Source organism: Talpa occidentalis, unplaced genomic scaffold (genome assembly GCF_014898055.3).
Source record: "Talpa occidentalis isolate TD23 unplaced genomic scaffold, MPIMG_talOcc4v2.1 talOcc4.17, whole genome shotgun sequence".
Lineage (NCBI taxonomy): Eukaryota > Metazoa > Chordata > Mammalia > Eulipotyphla > Talpidae > Talpa > Talpa occidentalis.
This window is the reverse complement of record NW_023601754.1, coordinates 20,890,801-20,908,196: the sequence shown is the minus strand read 5'-3', so window position 1 is coordinate 20,908,196 and position 17,396 is coordinate 20,890,801. Positions and strand designations below refer to the sequence as shown.

At 42.6% G+C, this 17,396-nt stretch overlaps 1 protein-coding gene across 1 annotated transcript in view; it reads left to right on the top strand.

Moving 5' to 3' along the window:
- Positions 1–6,247: 6,247 nt before the first annotated feature.
- HEATR3 (HEAT repeat containing 3) overlaps positions 6,248–17,396 on the top strand; it is a 40,972-nt gene continuing 29,823 nt past the window's right edge. Inside the window, exons 1-7 of the mRNA XM_037516291.2 lie at positions 6,248–6,469; positions 6,565–6,737; positions 8,246–8,333; positions 10,510–10,622; positions 12,512–12,621; positions 14,781–14,921; positions 17,115–17,392. Of these exons, the coding sequence (XP_037372188.1) occupies positions 6,335–6,469; positions 6,565–6,737; positions 8,246–8,333; positions 10,510–10,622; positions 12,512–12,621; positions 14,781–14,921; positions 17,115–17,392 (1,038 nt within the window). The 5' untranslated portion in view covers positions 6,248–6,334. The remainder of the gene's footprint in view (positions 6,470–6,564; positions 6,738–8,245; positions 8,334–10,509; positions 10,623–12,511; positions 12,622–14,780; positions 14,922–17,114; positions 17,393–17,396) is intronic.

Genomic DNA, 17,396 nt, shown 5'->3' with positions numbered 1-17,396 from the left:
TAATGGGGGGGGCTGTGCAGTTGTATGGGGAATATAACCAAAATGAAAATGCATACATTGTGCAAAGATGAAAAAAAAGTAAGAATTATATAAAATAAAATATTTAAAATTAAAAAAAAAAACATGATGGGAATGTGCCATCTTTTCACTGGAGAGTTAGAAGTACTTAGACTGAGTGAGTCCACTGAGAGCTGAGCAAAGGGGGTAAGAAACTGCCAATAGGGAGGAAATGCTGCCCACCTGGGAGCAAAAAAATTAATATGCTGTGTTTAATGGGTCTATTCAAAAAAATTATTATATTTCAAAGTGGAATATTTTACAAGAGTGTTACAAATGTAAGATGATTTTTTTTTTTAAAGATTTATTTATTTATGCATACATACAAGAACCCGGGTATAGGCCAAATGTACGGGAGGGTGAGAGGATTCACCAGAGACAGAGTGGGGAACACAACAGGCAGACTGACGAAATACACTGCTGAGGGGAGCAGCGGGCTCAACAGGAGAGGTCTACCGTGTCATGTGTGACCCAGCCTGCTGGCTGGGATCAAACTGGTGCTGCAGAGGCTGTGGACAGCTTCACAGTGCTGTGCTCAACCACCTGCGCCACCAGGGGAGGCCGCAAATGTAAGATGATTTTACTACATGAAATTCTTGTGCTACAGCTAACCTGGGAACAACATCCAGTGATACTCAGATTAATGACATTGATATAAACAAAAAGTCCCAAGTGCTGTTCCAGATCAGAAGTCCTGGGAGGAGCCCTGAATCTTACAACAGAGACTTCTCAGCACCGAGGGTGACCCTCTGACCAGTTATCAGTGGGTGTGGGGTAACAGGAAAGGATGAGGACCTCACAGCAAGGGGGATTGGAAAATTATATTGCATTTCTTTTGTTTTCATGGTCTTAAAAAATTGCAAATACAACCTGTTCATTCTAGACATCCTCCAAAATAAAACAGACCAAAACTAATTAAAAAAAAACCTAATTCCACCCAGAGGCAAAAAACAGTGGATACCTTGGTATATATGCTTTTGTAGGTATTTTTAGTGTATTTCCAAAGATGGGATTATACTATTGGGTTATTGGAAAAGTCATGATATTTTTTTCTGTATTTCAAGCAATAATGCATCATGGCTTTTCTGACAACCCAAATATATATGCTGCTTTTGTAAGCTGTCTTTTTACTTCATACTACCTGATGAACATCTTTCTTTCCCTATGAATAAACACTGTCAAAGAAGGTTTTCAACAAGTTATTTGACTCAAACATAGTGAGCATGTGTCATGTTTCTTAATGAAGGAATCAAGAGAATAGATAAGTATATAGTCAACGAGAAAAATATACTTAGATAAGATTGCTGTGTTAGATTTGAAACTAGTTAGTGTTCTACAAGACAATGAAATTGTATTTTTTTAATTGTTTTTAACTGGACCGAAAAAAATACAGATTTCATATTTACTGAACAAATCATTTGCAATTTATTAGTATACAAATTACTATCTAACTAGATTCTAGCCCCACAAGTTAATAGTTAAACAAAAGTACATTGTTTCAGTGTAGTGATTCTCAACTGAAGGCAACTTTGCAGCCTAGGGGACATTGAAGATATGTTTGGTTGTTGTAACTGGGGGTGTAACTGGCATCTAATGGGTAAAGACCAGGGATGCTACTAAACCTCCTACAATCCACAGGACAGCCCCCCCCCCCCCGCCACAAAGAACTATCTACCCCAAATGTCAATTGTACCTACATCTACCTACTAGATGCTAATGACAACTGCAAAGTTGTGACAAGCAAAACATCTGCAGACAGGACCAAGTGTCCTCTGAGGGGAAAAGTATTTCCAGTTCAGAACCACTGTTTCACTGTACAAAATGTAGCCACTAGCTGCATGCATCTACCTAGATTGATGGATTAAAATGGAAAATTGAGTTCCTCAGTCACACTAGCCACATTTCAGGTACTCAGTGGTCATGTATGGCTAGTGGCTACTGCACCAGACAGTGTTTTCATCATTGTAGAAAAGTATGTTGGACAGCACTGCCCTAGAGAAATAATACTTCGGTGGGCCTGTTAGACATTGGACTAATAAAACAGTGAAAAAATATGCATTCATCCTTTTATGTCCAACTTTTATTTCTTAATATGCTTCCACAGAAACTTTAGCATAAAGTTCCAAGGCTAGCTATAGTGTAACCCCATGACATCAGGGGTGGGTCTTAGTCCCCACTGCAGAACCTGACACATTGTAAACTTAACAGTAGATTTGTTTGAATGATGTGGGATTTCTGATGGGCAGGAGATCACTTTACAATGACTTTCTGGTTTGGCTATCAGCAATTACCCTATATCATCACATACTTTAGGAAGTTTTTTTTTGTTTTAGATAAAGATTGATTTATTTATGCATACAAGAGCTGGGGTACAGGCCAGAAATGCGGGGGGTGAAAGGATTCACCAGAGACAGTGGGGAACAGAACAAGCAGACTCACTGAAATACGCTGCTGAGGGGAGCAGCAAGCGAGTCAGGAGAGGTCTGCTGCGCCATGTGGGTTGCTCCCTGGCTGGCCGGGGATCAAACTCGTGCTGCAGAGGCTGCAGATTGCTTCATGGTGAGTTGCTTAACCCCTGCACCACCAGGGAGGCCCTATACTTTAGGAAGTTTTGAGGAACAAATTGGAGATCAGCAGCAAGACTGCCTATGTCTGGCTCTGACATCTGCTCAGGAAGCACTCCATGTTTGGTTTTCCTTCAAGAAGGCCTTTCTTGAAATAATATGGTTCACAATTCTCTGGTATGTCATAACCCTTTAAAGAGTCTTAGTAAATGAAGAAACCGAGGGTTAGAAAAGGAAATCGACCCTTCCTTTGATTAGTCTGTTAAAGTGGCGAATCTGGATCTAGAGACTGGGTTTCTGTCTGCATACTTACCAGCAGTAACATTCTTCTTGATGACTACTAAGTTACTTTCTGGAGGGCCAGCTGAGGCAGAGAGCAGTAACCATGTAAAGGCAGTGGACATCTCAGGGACTTTAATTCAGCCAAGTGTCAGATATGGGAATACAGAGACTGGGGAGGGCCCCTGCCCTCCAAGGAGCTCACAGGCCAGTGGGGCAGCACTCATGCTTTTGATGACAACCTGTGGACAATTGTAAGAGAAGAATAGGGTACACACAGTACAAGGTGGCCAAGGGTGGAGTGACCGGCAGGGCAGGTGGGAGGATGAAGACAACAGGCCAGGCCCAATGAATCAGCCATCTTTTGGTTTATATTTCTATATGTGGCAGGAAAATAGAAAATATTGACCCCAGGGTGCACTGTGGAACCGTGCTGAGCTTGCCCCGAAGGCCTAATTAAAGCTGAGGGAATTTCTGGGGAGACTCAAATTCCTGGGTAAGAGAGGAGATGGAAGCATTTGGTGACCACATAGGTAACTTATGTAAAACTCTGAGCCTGATTGTACCCGGTTCAGTCATGAACCTGCATGGGACTGTCAGTTTGTAAGAAATAACTGTCAGTTTGTAAGAAATAATCAGAATGTGTTTTAGGAATACGCTCTCCCTACAAATATTAAGGGGGAAAAATAGGATTTTGGGAGAGCAACTAGCACCTATTTAAAATGAAATTTGTCCAGCCAATAGTTGGTTAGAAGCATTTTTATGTGAAGAGGCCTGTAAACAGTCTAATTAAAAAATTTCCTCTTGGGCCTCCCCTGGTGGCGCAGCGGTTGAATGCTGGGCTGCGAAGTTGCCTGCAGCCTCTGCAGCTCCAGTTCAATCCCCGGCCCCTGGGTGAGGGTCCCACATGGAGCGCAGACCTCTCCTGCCACCGGCTGCTCCCCTCAGCAGTGTACTTCGTCTGTTCTGCTCTCCGCTCTGGCTGTTCTGCTCTCCACTCTGGGTCTGGTGAATTCTCTCACCCTCCCGCACTTCTGACTGTACCCAGTGCGTGTATAAATAAATAAATAAATAAGTAAATAAATAAATCTTTAAAAAATATATATATATAAAATACAGTGATGTGTGAAAACATAATCTTATCCTCATGGGCTTAAGTGTATGAGGATATGTATGAGTATTGTATGTAACTACACAAATTTAAATTATTAACTAATTTCAAGCTGAAAGGAACAGTACACATGCTGCCTCAAAGGGAAATTTCTTTCACTTTGAAATCAGAGGAGGTATCTGTGAAGAGGTGACACTTGCCTTCCCCAGGCATGGGTGGGGTCTGGGCCTTATTTAAAGTCCTGAGGCAATAGAATATTTGACCCTATGGAGAATGGCTGAAGGACAGGGTGCAAGACAAATGGGAGATGAAGCTAGAGACTGGGATGAGACCTTACAGCTTGTTAAGATTTTGATCTTTGGGGCCTCCCTGGGGTTAAAGGCACAGGGGTTAAAGTCTCAGCTCTATCGCCAGCCACTGCAGCCTGAGTTTGATATCTGGCCAGGAGTCTAACCCACATGGCACAGCAGACCTCTCCTGTCTCGCCTGCTGCTCCCCTCAGCAGTGTGTTTCAGTAGATCTGCTTGTTCTGCTCCCCACTCTGTCTCTAGTGAATCCTCTTACCCCTCACATCTCTGGCCTACACCCCAGTTTCTTGTATGCATAAATAAATTTTTTTAAAAGTAAATATTAAAAAAGATTTTAATCTTTGTCCTAAGAGAAAGGGATGCTGTTGAAATATTTTAAGCAAGGGAGTGGATATGAGAAAGTTGGTGGGATATTCATTTTGAAAAAAGAAAAAAATCACTAGCTACTCAATGGGTGGGCAGGGTGAAAAAGAGAGGCTAGAAGGCCATATGGTCAAGACCAAAGATTGGAGTAGCTTGATCTGTGGAGGTGGCAGAGATCAGTGACCAGAGATCTAGGAAATAAAGCCTACCAACCAATCCGGCTCCAAGTTTTCCTTGTACATAAAGTTGGTAAGTCCAAGTTTCTTCACAACTTTAACCTATACGTCTGCGGTTATTTTCCAGAATACACTACAGTAATGAATGTCATTTCCCTTACTAGACAGTTCACTCCCTGGGGGTAGGGTGGATGGAACTTTTCTCTCATACAGTGTTGATCTGAAAGCTATACATTTATTGGATGCTCAATAAACACGTGTAGTTTTATAAAGACTACCAAGATTCTGTAAGTGTAAGTTTCCTTCTTTCTTGGCACTCATCATATATTTAACATCTCTTACAGGACAGTAAACTCCATAAGGATAAGAACAGGGACTAAATCTGTCTTGGTAGTTATTCCATACTAGTGCCCAGCACTGTACATGGCGCTCTGTTGCTATTTGTGAAACAATCCTTTCGTCAATTGCTAAATAAAAATTTTATTTTTTTTTAAAAGATTTATTTATGCATGCAAGAACTGGGGTACAGCCAGAGGTGTGTGTGGGGGTGTGTGTGTGAGAGGATTCACCAGAGACAGAGTGGGGAACAGAACAGGCAGACTGACTGGAATACACTGCTGAGGGGAGCAGCAGGCGAGTCAGGAGGTCTGCTGTGCCATGTGGGTAGCTCCCTGGCCGACCGGGGATCGAACTCTTGCTGCAGAGGCTGCGGAAAGCTTCATTGGTTGCATCTTAACCCCTTGTGCCACCAGGGAGGCCCTAAATAAAAAATTTCAACCAAACATTTCTATAGTCCTTCATATGTGCCAGTGTCCGTTCTGAGCACCTTAACCACGTTCACACACTTAACCCTTATAACAAATCACTGATGAGAAAATTGAGGCAGGGAGCTTAAGCAACTTATTAAGGGAGTCTGTCTTGTCAAACACAGACGTATATTCATTCCAAGACGTTAACCGGGTTTTGTCTGACCGGAGCTGTGTCAGGCGCCGCGGACCCAAAGTAAACCAGCGGTTGATATTTGGGAGGCCCAGTTTTAATTGAGCCTCACACTGTTCGCAAGTGAAGTATCAGCAATCCCATCTGACTGTTATGGAGATAGAGTTTCGGCGAAAGTCAGTAACAATGCACTAGCTGATGGGTGACTCAAGGTATTTTCATTCAAGTCCGGCTGCTTAAATCTCGGGCAGACGCGCAGACCGCGCCCCTCCGCCAGGCCCGGCCCCGCCCCGGCCCCGCCCCGCCCCGCCCGCCCGCCCCCTGTGCGCCTGCGCACTCGCCGCGCCAGCCCCTCCGCCCGCGGCCGGCACGCCTCGCGCCTGCGCACTGCTGCCCATGTGCGCCCCGGCCGTCAGCGGGCCCAGCTGAGCGGCGGCTCGGAGCCTCCTCGCTGACAGGACCCTGGCGCCGGTGCCGCAGCCCCGGCGTCCTGCCGCTGCGCGCCTTTCTCGGTTTTCCTCACCAGCGCGTATCGCCATGGGCAAGAGCCGGACGAAGCGCTTTAAGCGACCTCAGTTCTCCCCCACCGGTGACTGTCAGGCCGAGGCGGCGGCGGCGAACGGGACGGGGCAGGGGGACGACGACGGGCCGGCGGCGGAGCTGCTGGAGAAGGTGAGGCGCGGGCTCCCCGGGCCTCCCGCCGCCCCCCGCGCGCCCGCGCGCCCGCGCCTGCGCCCTGCCCTCCTGACGCTTGCTCTGTCCCGCAGCTCCAGCACCCGAGCGCCGAGGTCCGCGAGTGCGCCTGCGCGGGGCTGGCCCGGCTGGTGCAGCAGCGACCCGCGCTCCCCGGCTTGGCGCGCCGCGACGCCGTGCGCCGCCTCGGGCCGCTGCTGCTCGACCCCAGCCTGGCGGTGAGGGAGACGGCGGCCGGCGCGCTGAGGTGAGCGGGGCGGGGCCAGGCGGCGTGGCGGGGCCCGGTTCTTGGTCCGGGTCGGGAGGGCGGAGAACGGCACGGGGACCCCGTCGGTCGAGGGGGGCTTGAGCCCAGGCTCCGGAAGCCCAGGACCCCAAGCCGGACGCGTTGTGCGTGTCCGCCCGCAGCCACCTGCCAGGGGCCTCCCGTCAGGGTCCGGTGCACATCGCACCCTCCCCAAGAACCCCCCGGGGAGTCCCGAGGTTCGGCGTGCGGTCTGTGTCAGGTGCTGTGGGAGCAGGGGGTTTGAGCAGGCAGGACGTGGAGCGAGACGGCCAGGATCCCTGCCTTCCCGGGACCCATGGTGAGGAGACAGACAGGAAGCTGTAAACAGGTAAAACTGAAAATGGGAGACAGAAGTACTGTGAGGAAAACCAAGAGTGGTGAGTCGGGAAGTTATTTTAAAATGGGTGAGCTGTAGGTGACATTTGTGAAACCTGCCCGGTGAGAGAGGCAGGCCTGGAAACACGGAGTGTTCCTGCGGGAATAGCTCCTGCAAAGACGTGAGGCAGCAGAAGGCTTGGCAGGGTTAAAGACACAAGAGTGAGACCGAGTAGCAAGGAAAGCATGTAGAGAGCAGAGAATTGGGCGGTGGCGTGGGCTGAAGGATGCGCTGTAAACAGGAGGGACATCATCTGATCTCCGTCGTGACAAGGCCACGCGGGTGGCTGTGCAAAGAATGAACTGTAGAGGGGGCAAGAATGGAAGTTAGCCTTTATAGTTCTCGCTGCTTTGGCTATATTTTTTAGGTTTCATTCATTGATACAGCAAATACATAAGTGCCTGACAGTGAGGTACTAAGCAAAACAGACATAATTTTTGTCCTTAATGGGTCTTACAGACTATCGAGAGAGAGGGGTATTAACCAAGTAATCACACATACATATAATTACAACCAATAGTAATTACAAAGGATACTCAGAGGGTCAGGGAAGAAAACCCTAAGGGAGTCATGCTTGAGGTGAGAACTGAGGGATGGGTAGGGGATTAACCACTTGATGGCAGTTATCTGCATCTGATTTCTCTTCATAGCCTCAGTGCCTAGAATAGCAGTGCACACTTAGGCATCATACACTGTCTTTCCAATTAAAACTCAGTTTATCCAGGTTGCTTCAGGGAGTCTCATTCTCGGTAACCTGACCCGTGCCATCCTTGAAGTCTTGATATCATGAAAAGGTCCATTCATATAAGTCAAGTTGTGATTTTTTTACATTAAATAGGAAACGTCTTTTCTCCTCTCTCCTATAGCCTGTAGCCATGCACCTGCATAGTCTCTTCCTCTACTGAGTTTTTACATGACAGCTATTTATTCACATTGTATAGAACCCGGGTAGCTCTGCATTTGTTCCGCATCATCTTGCAGAAACAATCAGTAGTTTCATCCAGGAAGCCTTAAATATTGTTAGGAATAGAAATAAACTTGAGGACTCAAGTGTTTCGTTCCATGAAACTTACCTTTTTAACTTCTTGTGTAGAAATCTCAGTGCTTGTGGAGGTTTTGAAGTTTGCGATGACATGGTGACTAAGGATATCATGACTCCTCTGGTTGCACTGCTGAAAGAGGTAAGTGGCGGGCCTCCCCGGTGGCGCAGCGGTTGAGCGCTGGGTTGCGAAGCTGCCCGCGGCCTCTGCAGCGCCGGTTCGATCCCCGGCTGCTCCCCGGCCACCAGAGGAGGGTCCCACATGGCGTTCAGACCTCTCCTGCCCCCCGCTGCTCCCCTCAGCAGTGTACTTCGGTCCTTCTGCCTGCTCTGCTCCCCGCTCTGGCTCTGGTGAATTCTCTCACCCTCCCGAACTTCTGACTGTACCCAGTGCATGTATAAACAAAACAAACAAACAAATAAATAAATAAATAAAACATGTCTCTAAAAAGAAAAAAAAAAGAAAGAGGTAAGTGGCTGTGAAAGTCTCTTCAGGGCTGTTTTTATTTTTATTTATTTATTTTTTTTTATAGAGGCATGTTTTATTTATTTGTTTGTTTGTTTTGTTTATACATGCACTGGGTACAGTCAGAAGAGTGGGAGGTGAGAGAATTCACGGGGGTGGGGGGGGGGGGGGGCGTGTGCCGGTGCCGAGAGGCAGAAGGACCGACGTACTCTGCTGAGGGGAGCAGCGGGCGGCAGGAGAGGTCTGTGCGCCATGTGGGACCCTCCTCCCGTGTGCCAGGGAGCAGCCGGGGATCCAACCGGCGCCGCAGAGGCTGCGGGCAGCCTCGCAACCCAGCGCTCAACCGCTGCGCCACCGGGGAGGTCCCAGGGCTGTTTTTAAATGTAGCTTTTAGTATATACAAACTAGGGTAGTTTTGTCTTGTGTATTTTTTTTTTTTTTTTAGTACTTTGGTGTTCTTTGTGTTCTCTCAGAGTATCCTATGAGAATTTTCTTTCTTTTCCTAGAAACGCTGACCTTTCACCTTTGATACCAGTGTCTGTTATTTTGTCCCTACAAACTTTGTTTATATGCTGGTTGGAAAAGACTTCCTAAAACTGTATATGGACTCCTTTATTAGACTCTGAGCTTCATACCATCAAAATAACTAGCATTGATTGTTTGTGTACCATATGATGCTTTGTGTTTTGTGTATCATTTCATTTAATCCTCATAGCAGTCCCATGTGGTAGGTGTTATCACTGTCATTTTACAGATGAGGAAACTGAGGCACAGACATTAGCAATTTCTGGGAAGATGACATTAAGTTCTCAAATTTAATTTCATGCCAGCCTTATTGTATGATATAGTTCATGGGTTGAGGAGCCCTAGGTCTCTCTTACATGCCAAGATCCCTGCCTTTACAGAACCCATGTTGAAGAGAAGAAAGACAGGAAACTATAAACAGGTAAAACAGATAATAATCGACAGTGAGAAGTACTGTGAAGAAAACCTTTGGTCCACTGTTCTGTATTGATGGGCTTTCTAAAGAACATCTAGTTTTGGTGAAAAACATGTCTTGTTCTATTTAAAGCAGTGTTTCTCGTCTGGGGGTCATTGTCCTATAGGGGACATTTGGCAAAGTCTGGAGCCCATTTTTGATTGTCACAGCTTAGGTGGAAGGGTTGCTAGTGGCATGTAGTGGGTAAAGGCCAGGAATCCTACAGTGCACATCACAGCCCTCACAACAGAGAACCATCCGGTCCAAGGTATCAGTAGTGCCTGGGCTGAGAGAAGCCTGCTTTAGAGTGGGCAGGGGATTATGCAGAGAAGCAGAACTGCAGGGTGCTTCAGAGCCCAGATGCTAGCACAAGAATACCTCCATCTGAATCCCAGCTTCACCGTGCACTAAGCTACACCTTCAGCCATCTCCTTGTTCTTCAGTATCTTATTTATTGGGGGTGGCTGGGGATAATAGATCATGTGCTTCACAAGTGTGTGGTGAGGATTCAGTGACTTAATGTATATAAAGTGCTTAGAATAGTGCCTTGTACCCAGAAGGCACCATTAGTTTTATTATGTGTTATTACCTTTCTTTGCCATATTTACTCTCTCTGCCACATTAGGTAAAATACCTTGTATTAATTTTATATTTTCATTGAAAATGTGGAATGTTTTATATCCAGTTTGCAAAATGACTTGTGAACTTTCTTGTCTGTATTTCTTGTCAAAGGGAGCTGGGTTGTGCTTATGAGAATTTGGCTCGTTAACCACTGTAATTTCTGATGTTTAGTTTCTGATTCTTCACTATCATTAGCCTTTTTGTTTAATTATTCTTTTGAACTAGGGTGCTAATCATGATATTTGGTTACAGTGTGGTGCTGGACTGGATTCAAATGAGATGTCTCCACAGGAAAAAAAAGATCAAAACAGAAATTCTATTGAGACCATAGCCAATGAGGCTGTGAACGTGCTGTGGAATATATGGTAAGATGCTTTCCAAACACAGCTGCCTAGTGACTCTCAGGCTGCCGCTTTCTGTTAAACTGCAGAGAACTCTTTTGTTCTTGTGGTAGATTTGCAAATCCTTGATGTAATACATGCTTGGGAGGAGGTAGCCTCGGGTGACCTAAGATCAACCTTGCTTCCCAAGCCTTTTTCCTCATAGCATTTCCTACATCTTTTTTGCTTTTAAACCTCTTCTCTCCAGTCATTGCTATGGACAGAAAAAAAGGAATCATGAGCTGCAACCCCTGCTGCACCTCCTCTGTCCCCTACCACTTGTATACCTGATGCAGCAGCTGTCTTAAAAACTTAGCCAGCCCCTGGTGTAATAATGCTTTGATCTGGTCTCTGGAATGAGACAGAATCACAGAGCTTGACCTGTGCTCTCTCCTCTACCTTGGCAGTTCACATTTGGCCATGCCCTGTTCCATGGTCAGAGCAGTGGAAAGGTGGGGTGGACTTGTTAGAAATGGAAATGGCTAGAAATAACCCTCTGGATTTATTTTTTCATAACCCATTTTATGTGCCATATTTCTACCAGGATTCTTTCATAGTTCCTTATTTTCAGTTAACAGTGAATAATTTCAGACCTAAAAGCACAGGTCTTTCTTAGATTAAGTTGGAGCCTACATAGCAATCCAGACTTGCCTATGATTCCATTTCTAGTGGATGTATTCCACCATAAAAATTGGAGAGATCATATTTGAGGAAATGCCATTTGAGCAAGCTGGTAGGTGCTATTTTTCTATGCAGCAGCTTGAACTTAATGTAAATTGTTCAACTTGGGAATTAAAAGAAATTTCTTTGAGAGATTAAATGTAGCCCCAAAGTGATCTCTTTCTCGTGAATGCTTGTAAGCCCTATCTGTATCATATCCAATTGTCATAGCTCTTAGCATTGTTTTTACAGTTTAAATTTTCAATTATATTTACACACACATATTTTTTGAATTATCTAAACACATTATTTCATCTTCCTGACTATACTCTGGGCTTCTTGAGGGTAAGCTGATACTAGTGTTGCAATAGCTAAACAGAAAATAGTTTAGCTAATAGGATTATGTTTGTTAATTTAGTAGCTCTGTTAGCTATAAATGTGTCATGTGATATGTGGTATATATGGAAGACTACTTTTCTTTGGAAACAGATAAAATCGTTGTAATTAGTTCTTTGGAAACAGGGATAGAATTATTATAATTAGCTGTTTACCCTGTATTTAGTATGCATGTTTATTAATAACCTTGATAAGATTAATAACATAGATTCTATTCTTTTATTAAAGACAGTAAAATTTAAAAAATACTTTAGTAATTTCTCTGTTGCATACTGTAAATGCTGCTTGATGGTATAATAATCTAGAAGGGATGATCCAAATTAATTTAATTTAAATTTAAATTTGTGCTTCTTATATAACACATGGAGGCCTTTTACCCCTGTTTCGTTATGACGTGGTAGAGTGGAAAGAACAGTAGACTGGACCCAAGGAAGCCAGGTGGTGGGCTCAGCTCTTCCACTGGCAAAATGTGTGGCCTTTGGATAAATCTCTGCACCTTTGGGGCCATGGGTTTCTCATCTATAAAATGGGGAGTTGAAGTCAAGATTCTTAAGATTTCTTTTAGCTCTAACCATAGGAAATCAGCATACCATAAGGTAAACACATTGGCTTAAAGGTCACCAAGATGGGATTAAAAATATAGATAGCCAGTTTTTTTCATGTACACTTGGTTTCTTTGTTTAAGAAAGCGGCAGGTGTTTGACTCAAAGTCTTTGGTTATTTTATAAAGCTTACTTTAATATTTTATGAATTTCTGTGGTTGATTTCTTAATGTCAAAATGTGAATAGTAAAACTTTTTTTTCCCCCTTCAATTTAGTGAATGCAGTAGTAGAGCGGTATCTATATTCAACAAAGAAGGGTGTTTGGAGATTGTATTAAAGTATTTAAGTAGGTTTCCCACCAATGTTGACCTGGCTATTTCTGTAGGTAAGTGATGAAAAGATGATGATTTTGTTTAAAGTATGTGTGACCTTTTTCAAAATTTTTTATTCAGATGTAGATGTTTATTATGTAGGAGTGATCTTTTTCATTGTATATAAATGCATAGCTGAGGCACTCTTTTTGTTCTAAATCTTACCTTTCACTCTCTGAATAAGGTAGTTATGTGAGTTTATATAATTTCAAGTATATAATCATTCTTAAAAGCCTTGATTAATTCGTAAAGTTTTCATCTCCCATTTACTGAGAAACAGTAACCCATAGCTACCAAGGCTTTGAGCCAAAGTTAATTGGAATCTAGACTTATTTAAAGGTCTTACACCACTATCTCATGCTTCCAGCAGTAAACTGATAACCTGTGCCTTTTTTGAGAGAGGAAAATAAGTGATTGGAATTTCACATAGGCCTGTTTCCCTTGCGTGGGACAGAGTAAGCAAAGTCTGGCGGCGTCAGCTGCCTTGGCTCCCCTGCCTTCTCAGAATGTGGTCAGAGCCTTTTGGGGCCCTCACTCAGCAGAGGAAAGAGACAGAACTGAGGGTGGGAAATAATTGATGAAAAACCTACCTATCATAATGCCAGGCATCCAGCTGTCCTTTCATTTAACTGCATTTCTCCTGGCATGGATGAAGTGGATGTCCCTTAAAATGTTTCTCTTAAAAAAGTAATAGATACTTTTTAAGAGAACAGAAAAGACCAAAAAAATTGTGGAATAAATACTGCTGAGAACAAATTTTAAATCTTTTTCTCAAATGGAATCTTGTTATAGGAGAGATTTGTGAGTCAATGCTGATTTTAAAAACACTTGAACTAGGAAATTGGTAGGTGACTTTTAATGTCATAGGACAGTTTTTATTACAAAGAATTTCAGGACGTGCTTAGTTCTAAAAGGGGAACTTCACTTTTTGCCATTAGTCTTATTGTAGATTTAATTAATTTTTAAGTTTTTTTCCTTCTAGTCAACTTTGAAAAATGCATCAGAATAAAGTAGCTTTACAGTATAAAATGGTATTTTCTTTTTGCATTTAGCTAACTTCATAATTTCTTTTTAAAATGTTAGGTTACTTTGCCTTGAAAATCAAGCAAGGTTTGCATATAATAAAGTGGATCTTTGAGATTCCATCCTCATATTAACATTGTGAGATTCAACCTCAGGTTCCATCCTTATATTGATAGCCTCAGAGCTTGTGTTGTCTTTTATAGTAGCAGTCACAACTTGACTTTATGCTAAAGTGAATTTAACTAGTCTGTTAATGAGACTAGAATTTAGCTAATCTCTTATTATTTTGGATGTTTATGTATATGCACATATACATCTGAATGGATTTGTATGTGTATTTTGGAAACCAAACTAGATCGTAACCATGGTGTCTGTTTTGATTAACTTGGGTGAGCAGGCTCTGTTTCAAAGTTTTTGGAGCTAAAAAGAAATGAATTTGAGTGGAATGTGATATCTCAAAGAAAGCAAATTTGGATTTTCTTCCTCTTTTGTGCCTCAGGAGTCTGTTGTGTTGATAATTTCATGCAAACCCAGTTTTTATACTCAGTTCGTTATTTCTAATGTGCAGGTTGAAATGTGTTGTTTTAATAGCAAAGCAGTACTAAATGGATAATATCTTTAATACCCTACCCTTCTGTTAATTTACTCATATGTCTTAGGTAAAATGACTTTTCCTTAACTTACAAAAAAACTTTTAAAGCCATGCTAAATTTAAAGGAAGCTGGACTATCCCAGAACTTAGGGTTTGTTATAAACAACAAAATTACTCTAGCAGTGTGGGCACAGGGACTGGCATTCGATTTGTAGTCTATTGCTACTGATCCTTGATCATTACAGAAATTGCAGATAAACCTTTTTAAGTGTTTATAGTAATTCTACTTTGCCATAGTATTTAAGAACCTTTTAAATTGAATACTTACATATAGTTCTGTAAAGAAATGAAAATGAAGAAGAAGAAAAAGACCTTTAACAGCACTGCTAGTTTGGGGAGCCTCATTTGCATATATCATCCTTGAAATCGTGTATATTTACAAAAACTACAATGTCTAAAGAAGTATAAAGATATAAATGTGTTTTGATGAGTTATATTGGTGTAAATAATCCTAGCAGAATTGACTTGTTTCTAAATATTTAATGTTTGTCTTTATAGCATATTGTTTGCAGACGGTGACTGAAGATAACCCAGAGCTATTGAGATCTTTCAGTGCTCCGGCACTGCAGGTGCTGGAATCAGTTATGCTGTCTCCTGTCAATTCCATGGAATACATTCTTTTAAAGACATTAGTAGCAGGTAATATTTAGCCAAATGTGATACTGTACTTTTCTAGCAACCTGTAATGGTGGGAGTCAAGATTCAATCATTCCTTCATTTCATATCAGAGTTTTCTATGCTTCTGTCTCTTCTGAAAACTTTTAATGTTTAAATGGAGGCTCTTAATTTGATTGTGCATAGTTGCAAAGCCTCCTAGAGAAGATTTGTTTCCAAGTTAACAAACTTCTGTCATCTGGTAAAAAAAAGTTGTTGTCAGGATCCCTGTTTATAAACCAGTGAATTCAGAAAATGACTCTGGCCATTCAAAACGTGACTGCTTACTTCTATAAATTCTTTACCCTAGCTTTTTTCGCCCCAGAATTTCTGAATTCAGGAGTAAGAAATAATCTGATGATCTCTTGAGTAGTAGTGCTTTACATTGGTTCTGTACATATTTTCCCCTTGCCCTTTGGTGTTACAGCAGTAATTTATCCCCAGAGGTGGTTTTTTTTTTTTTGTTTGTTTGTTTGTTTTTTTATAGAGGCATGTTTTATTTATTTATTTGTTTTGTTTGTTTGTTTGTTTTGTTTATACATGCACTGGGTACAGTCAGAAGCGCGGGAGGGTGAGAGAATTCACCAGAGCCAGAGCAGGGAGCAGAACAGGCAGAAGGACCGAAGTACACTGCTGAGGGGAGCAGCGGGTGGCAGGAGAGGTCTGCGCACCATGTGGGATCCTCCTCCGGTGGCCGGGGAGCAGCCGGGGATCCAACCAGTGCTGCAGAGGCTGCTGGCAGCTTCGCAACCCAGCACTCAACCGCTGTGCCACCCGGGAGGCCTTTTTTTTTTAAGTTATAAACATGCAACAAAATTTGCCATCCTAGCCATTTTTAAGTGTATATTTCTAAGGTGTTAAATAAAGCCACAGTGTTGTAAACCAATCTCTAGAACCTTTTTCATCTTGCAAAAGTGAAACTATATACATTAAACAACTTTCCATCTCCTACCACCATCAGCCACTACCTTTCTACTTTATGTTCCTATGGAGTGGCCTACTCTAGGTTCCTTATAAAAGCTTAATCATCTAATACTTTTCTTGCTGTGACTGGCTTATTTCAGCGTTTGAACCTATTGTGCCATGTGTCAGAATTTCCTCCCTCTTTAAGGCTGAGTAGTAATTCCACTGCATGTACGTCATTTAACAGGGATAGATTCTGAGAAATGTGGTGTTAGGCAATTTCGTCATTGTGCAAATGTCATAGAGTGTAATTACGCAAGCCTACATGGTAGTCTGCTGCACTCACTCCTAGACTACGTGGGAGGATCACCTCTTGGGACCACTGTCATATATTGTAGTCCATCATTGACCAAAAGGTCATTCTGTGACTCTTGACTAGATATACCACACTTTGTGGCTGTTGAATTATGGTCCTGTGACTATAAATGCCCAAACAGACATTTGAGATCTTGCTTTTAATTCTTTGGGGTTTATACCCAGGAAGTATTTTCCTTTTTACAGCGCTGTTTGTTTAGTTGTCTTTGATTAGTCTAACTACTTCTTGGTAACTTCTGCTCTATTTCAATAAGCAAAAAACCCAGCACCTGTTCCCTGCTTTGTACATGAGACCTTGGAATTTTAGTACATTCCATTCCACTCTTGGAATATAAGAAGCTGCTTAAGAGAGCAGCTCAGGTTAAGATGAAAGAAAGTGAGACAACTTAATTTGTCATTTTAAAAGAAACTTGATAAGCGTTCCCTTGGTCTACTGCTACATGGTGTATCAGAGGAGGACTGTGTGCCAAGGGAGGGAGGTGATTGCAATGAACAGTAATAAAGGGAGAGTCCTCTCTACAGAGCTTTCTGACATCTAATAACAACTGAACAAAGACAGTGGGGTCAAGATTTTTTTTTTTTTTTAAATAATAAATTTTATTTTTATATTCCCCCATACAATTGCAAACGCCCCATTCTGACCCCAATCCTTCCCCTCCCGCCCCCCCACCCCCCAAAAGTGTCTCTGGTTCGTAGTTTTTTGTTGATTTTGATTTTCACTTTCTTATATTCATTTTCCTGGTCCCTTATTTAAGTTTTCTAGATTCCTGCTATGAGTGAGACCAGGGTCAAGATTTTTTTAAATCAATACCTGAGCTTAAAGAACCAGTGTTGTGGAATCTGTATTAGGTAAAAGGTTTCACATGTTATTCCTTTGTCCTTATGCTCACTTTTTTACAGGCACCGTTTGGAACCTAAAGGACGTTATTCCATCTAAGAGTCAGGCAGAAATCATAAATGCCATACTAAAGATCTTATCTGAAGTTTTGGAAATGGATGCTGGTAAAACGGTGATTCAAATGAAGGAGGCTGAGACTCAAAGGTTAAAAACTGCTGCGGAGACTGAGGAAATATTAGAGAATGTTAATGGTGATGATTTGATTGAAGATGATGAAATGGAAGGAATGCCTCATAAAAGAAAAGTCAGAAGGAAAACTTTTATTTCAGATTTACTTCCAGTAA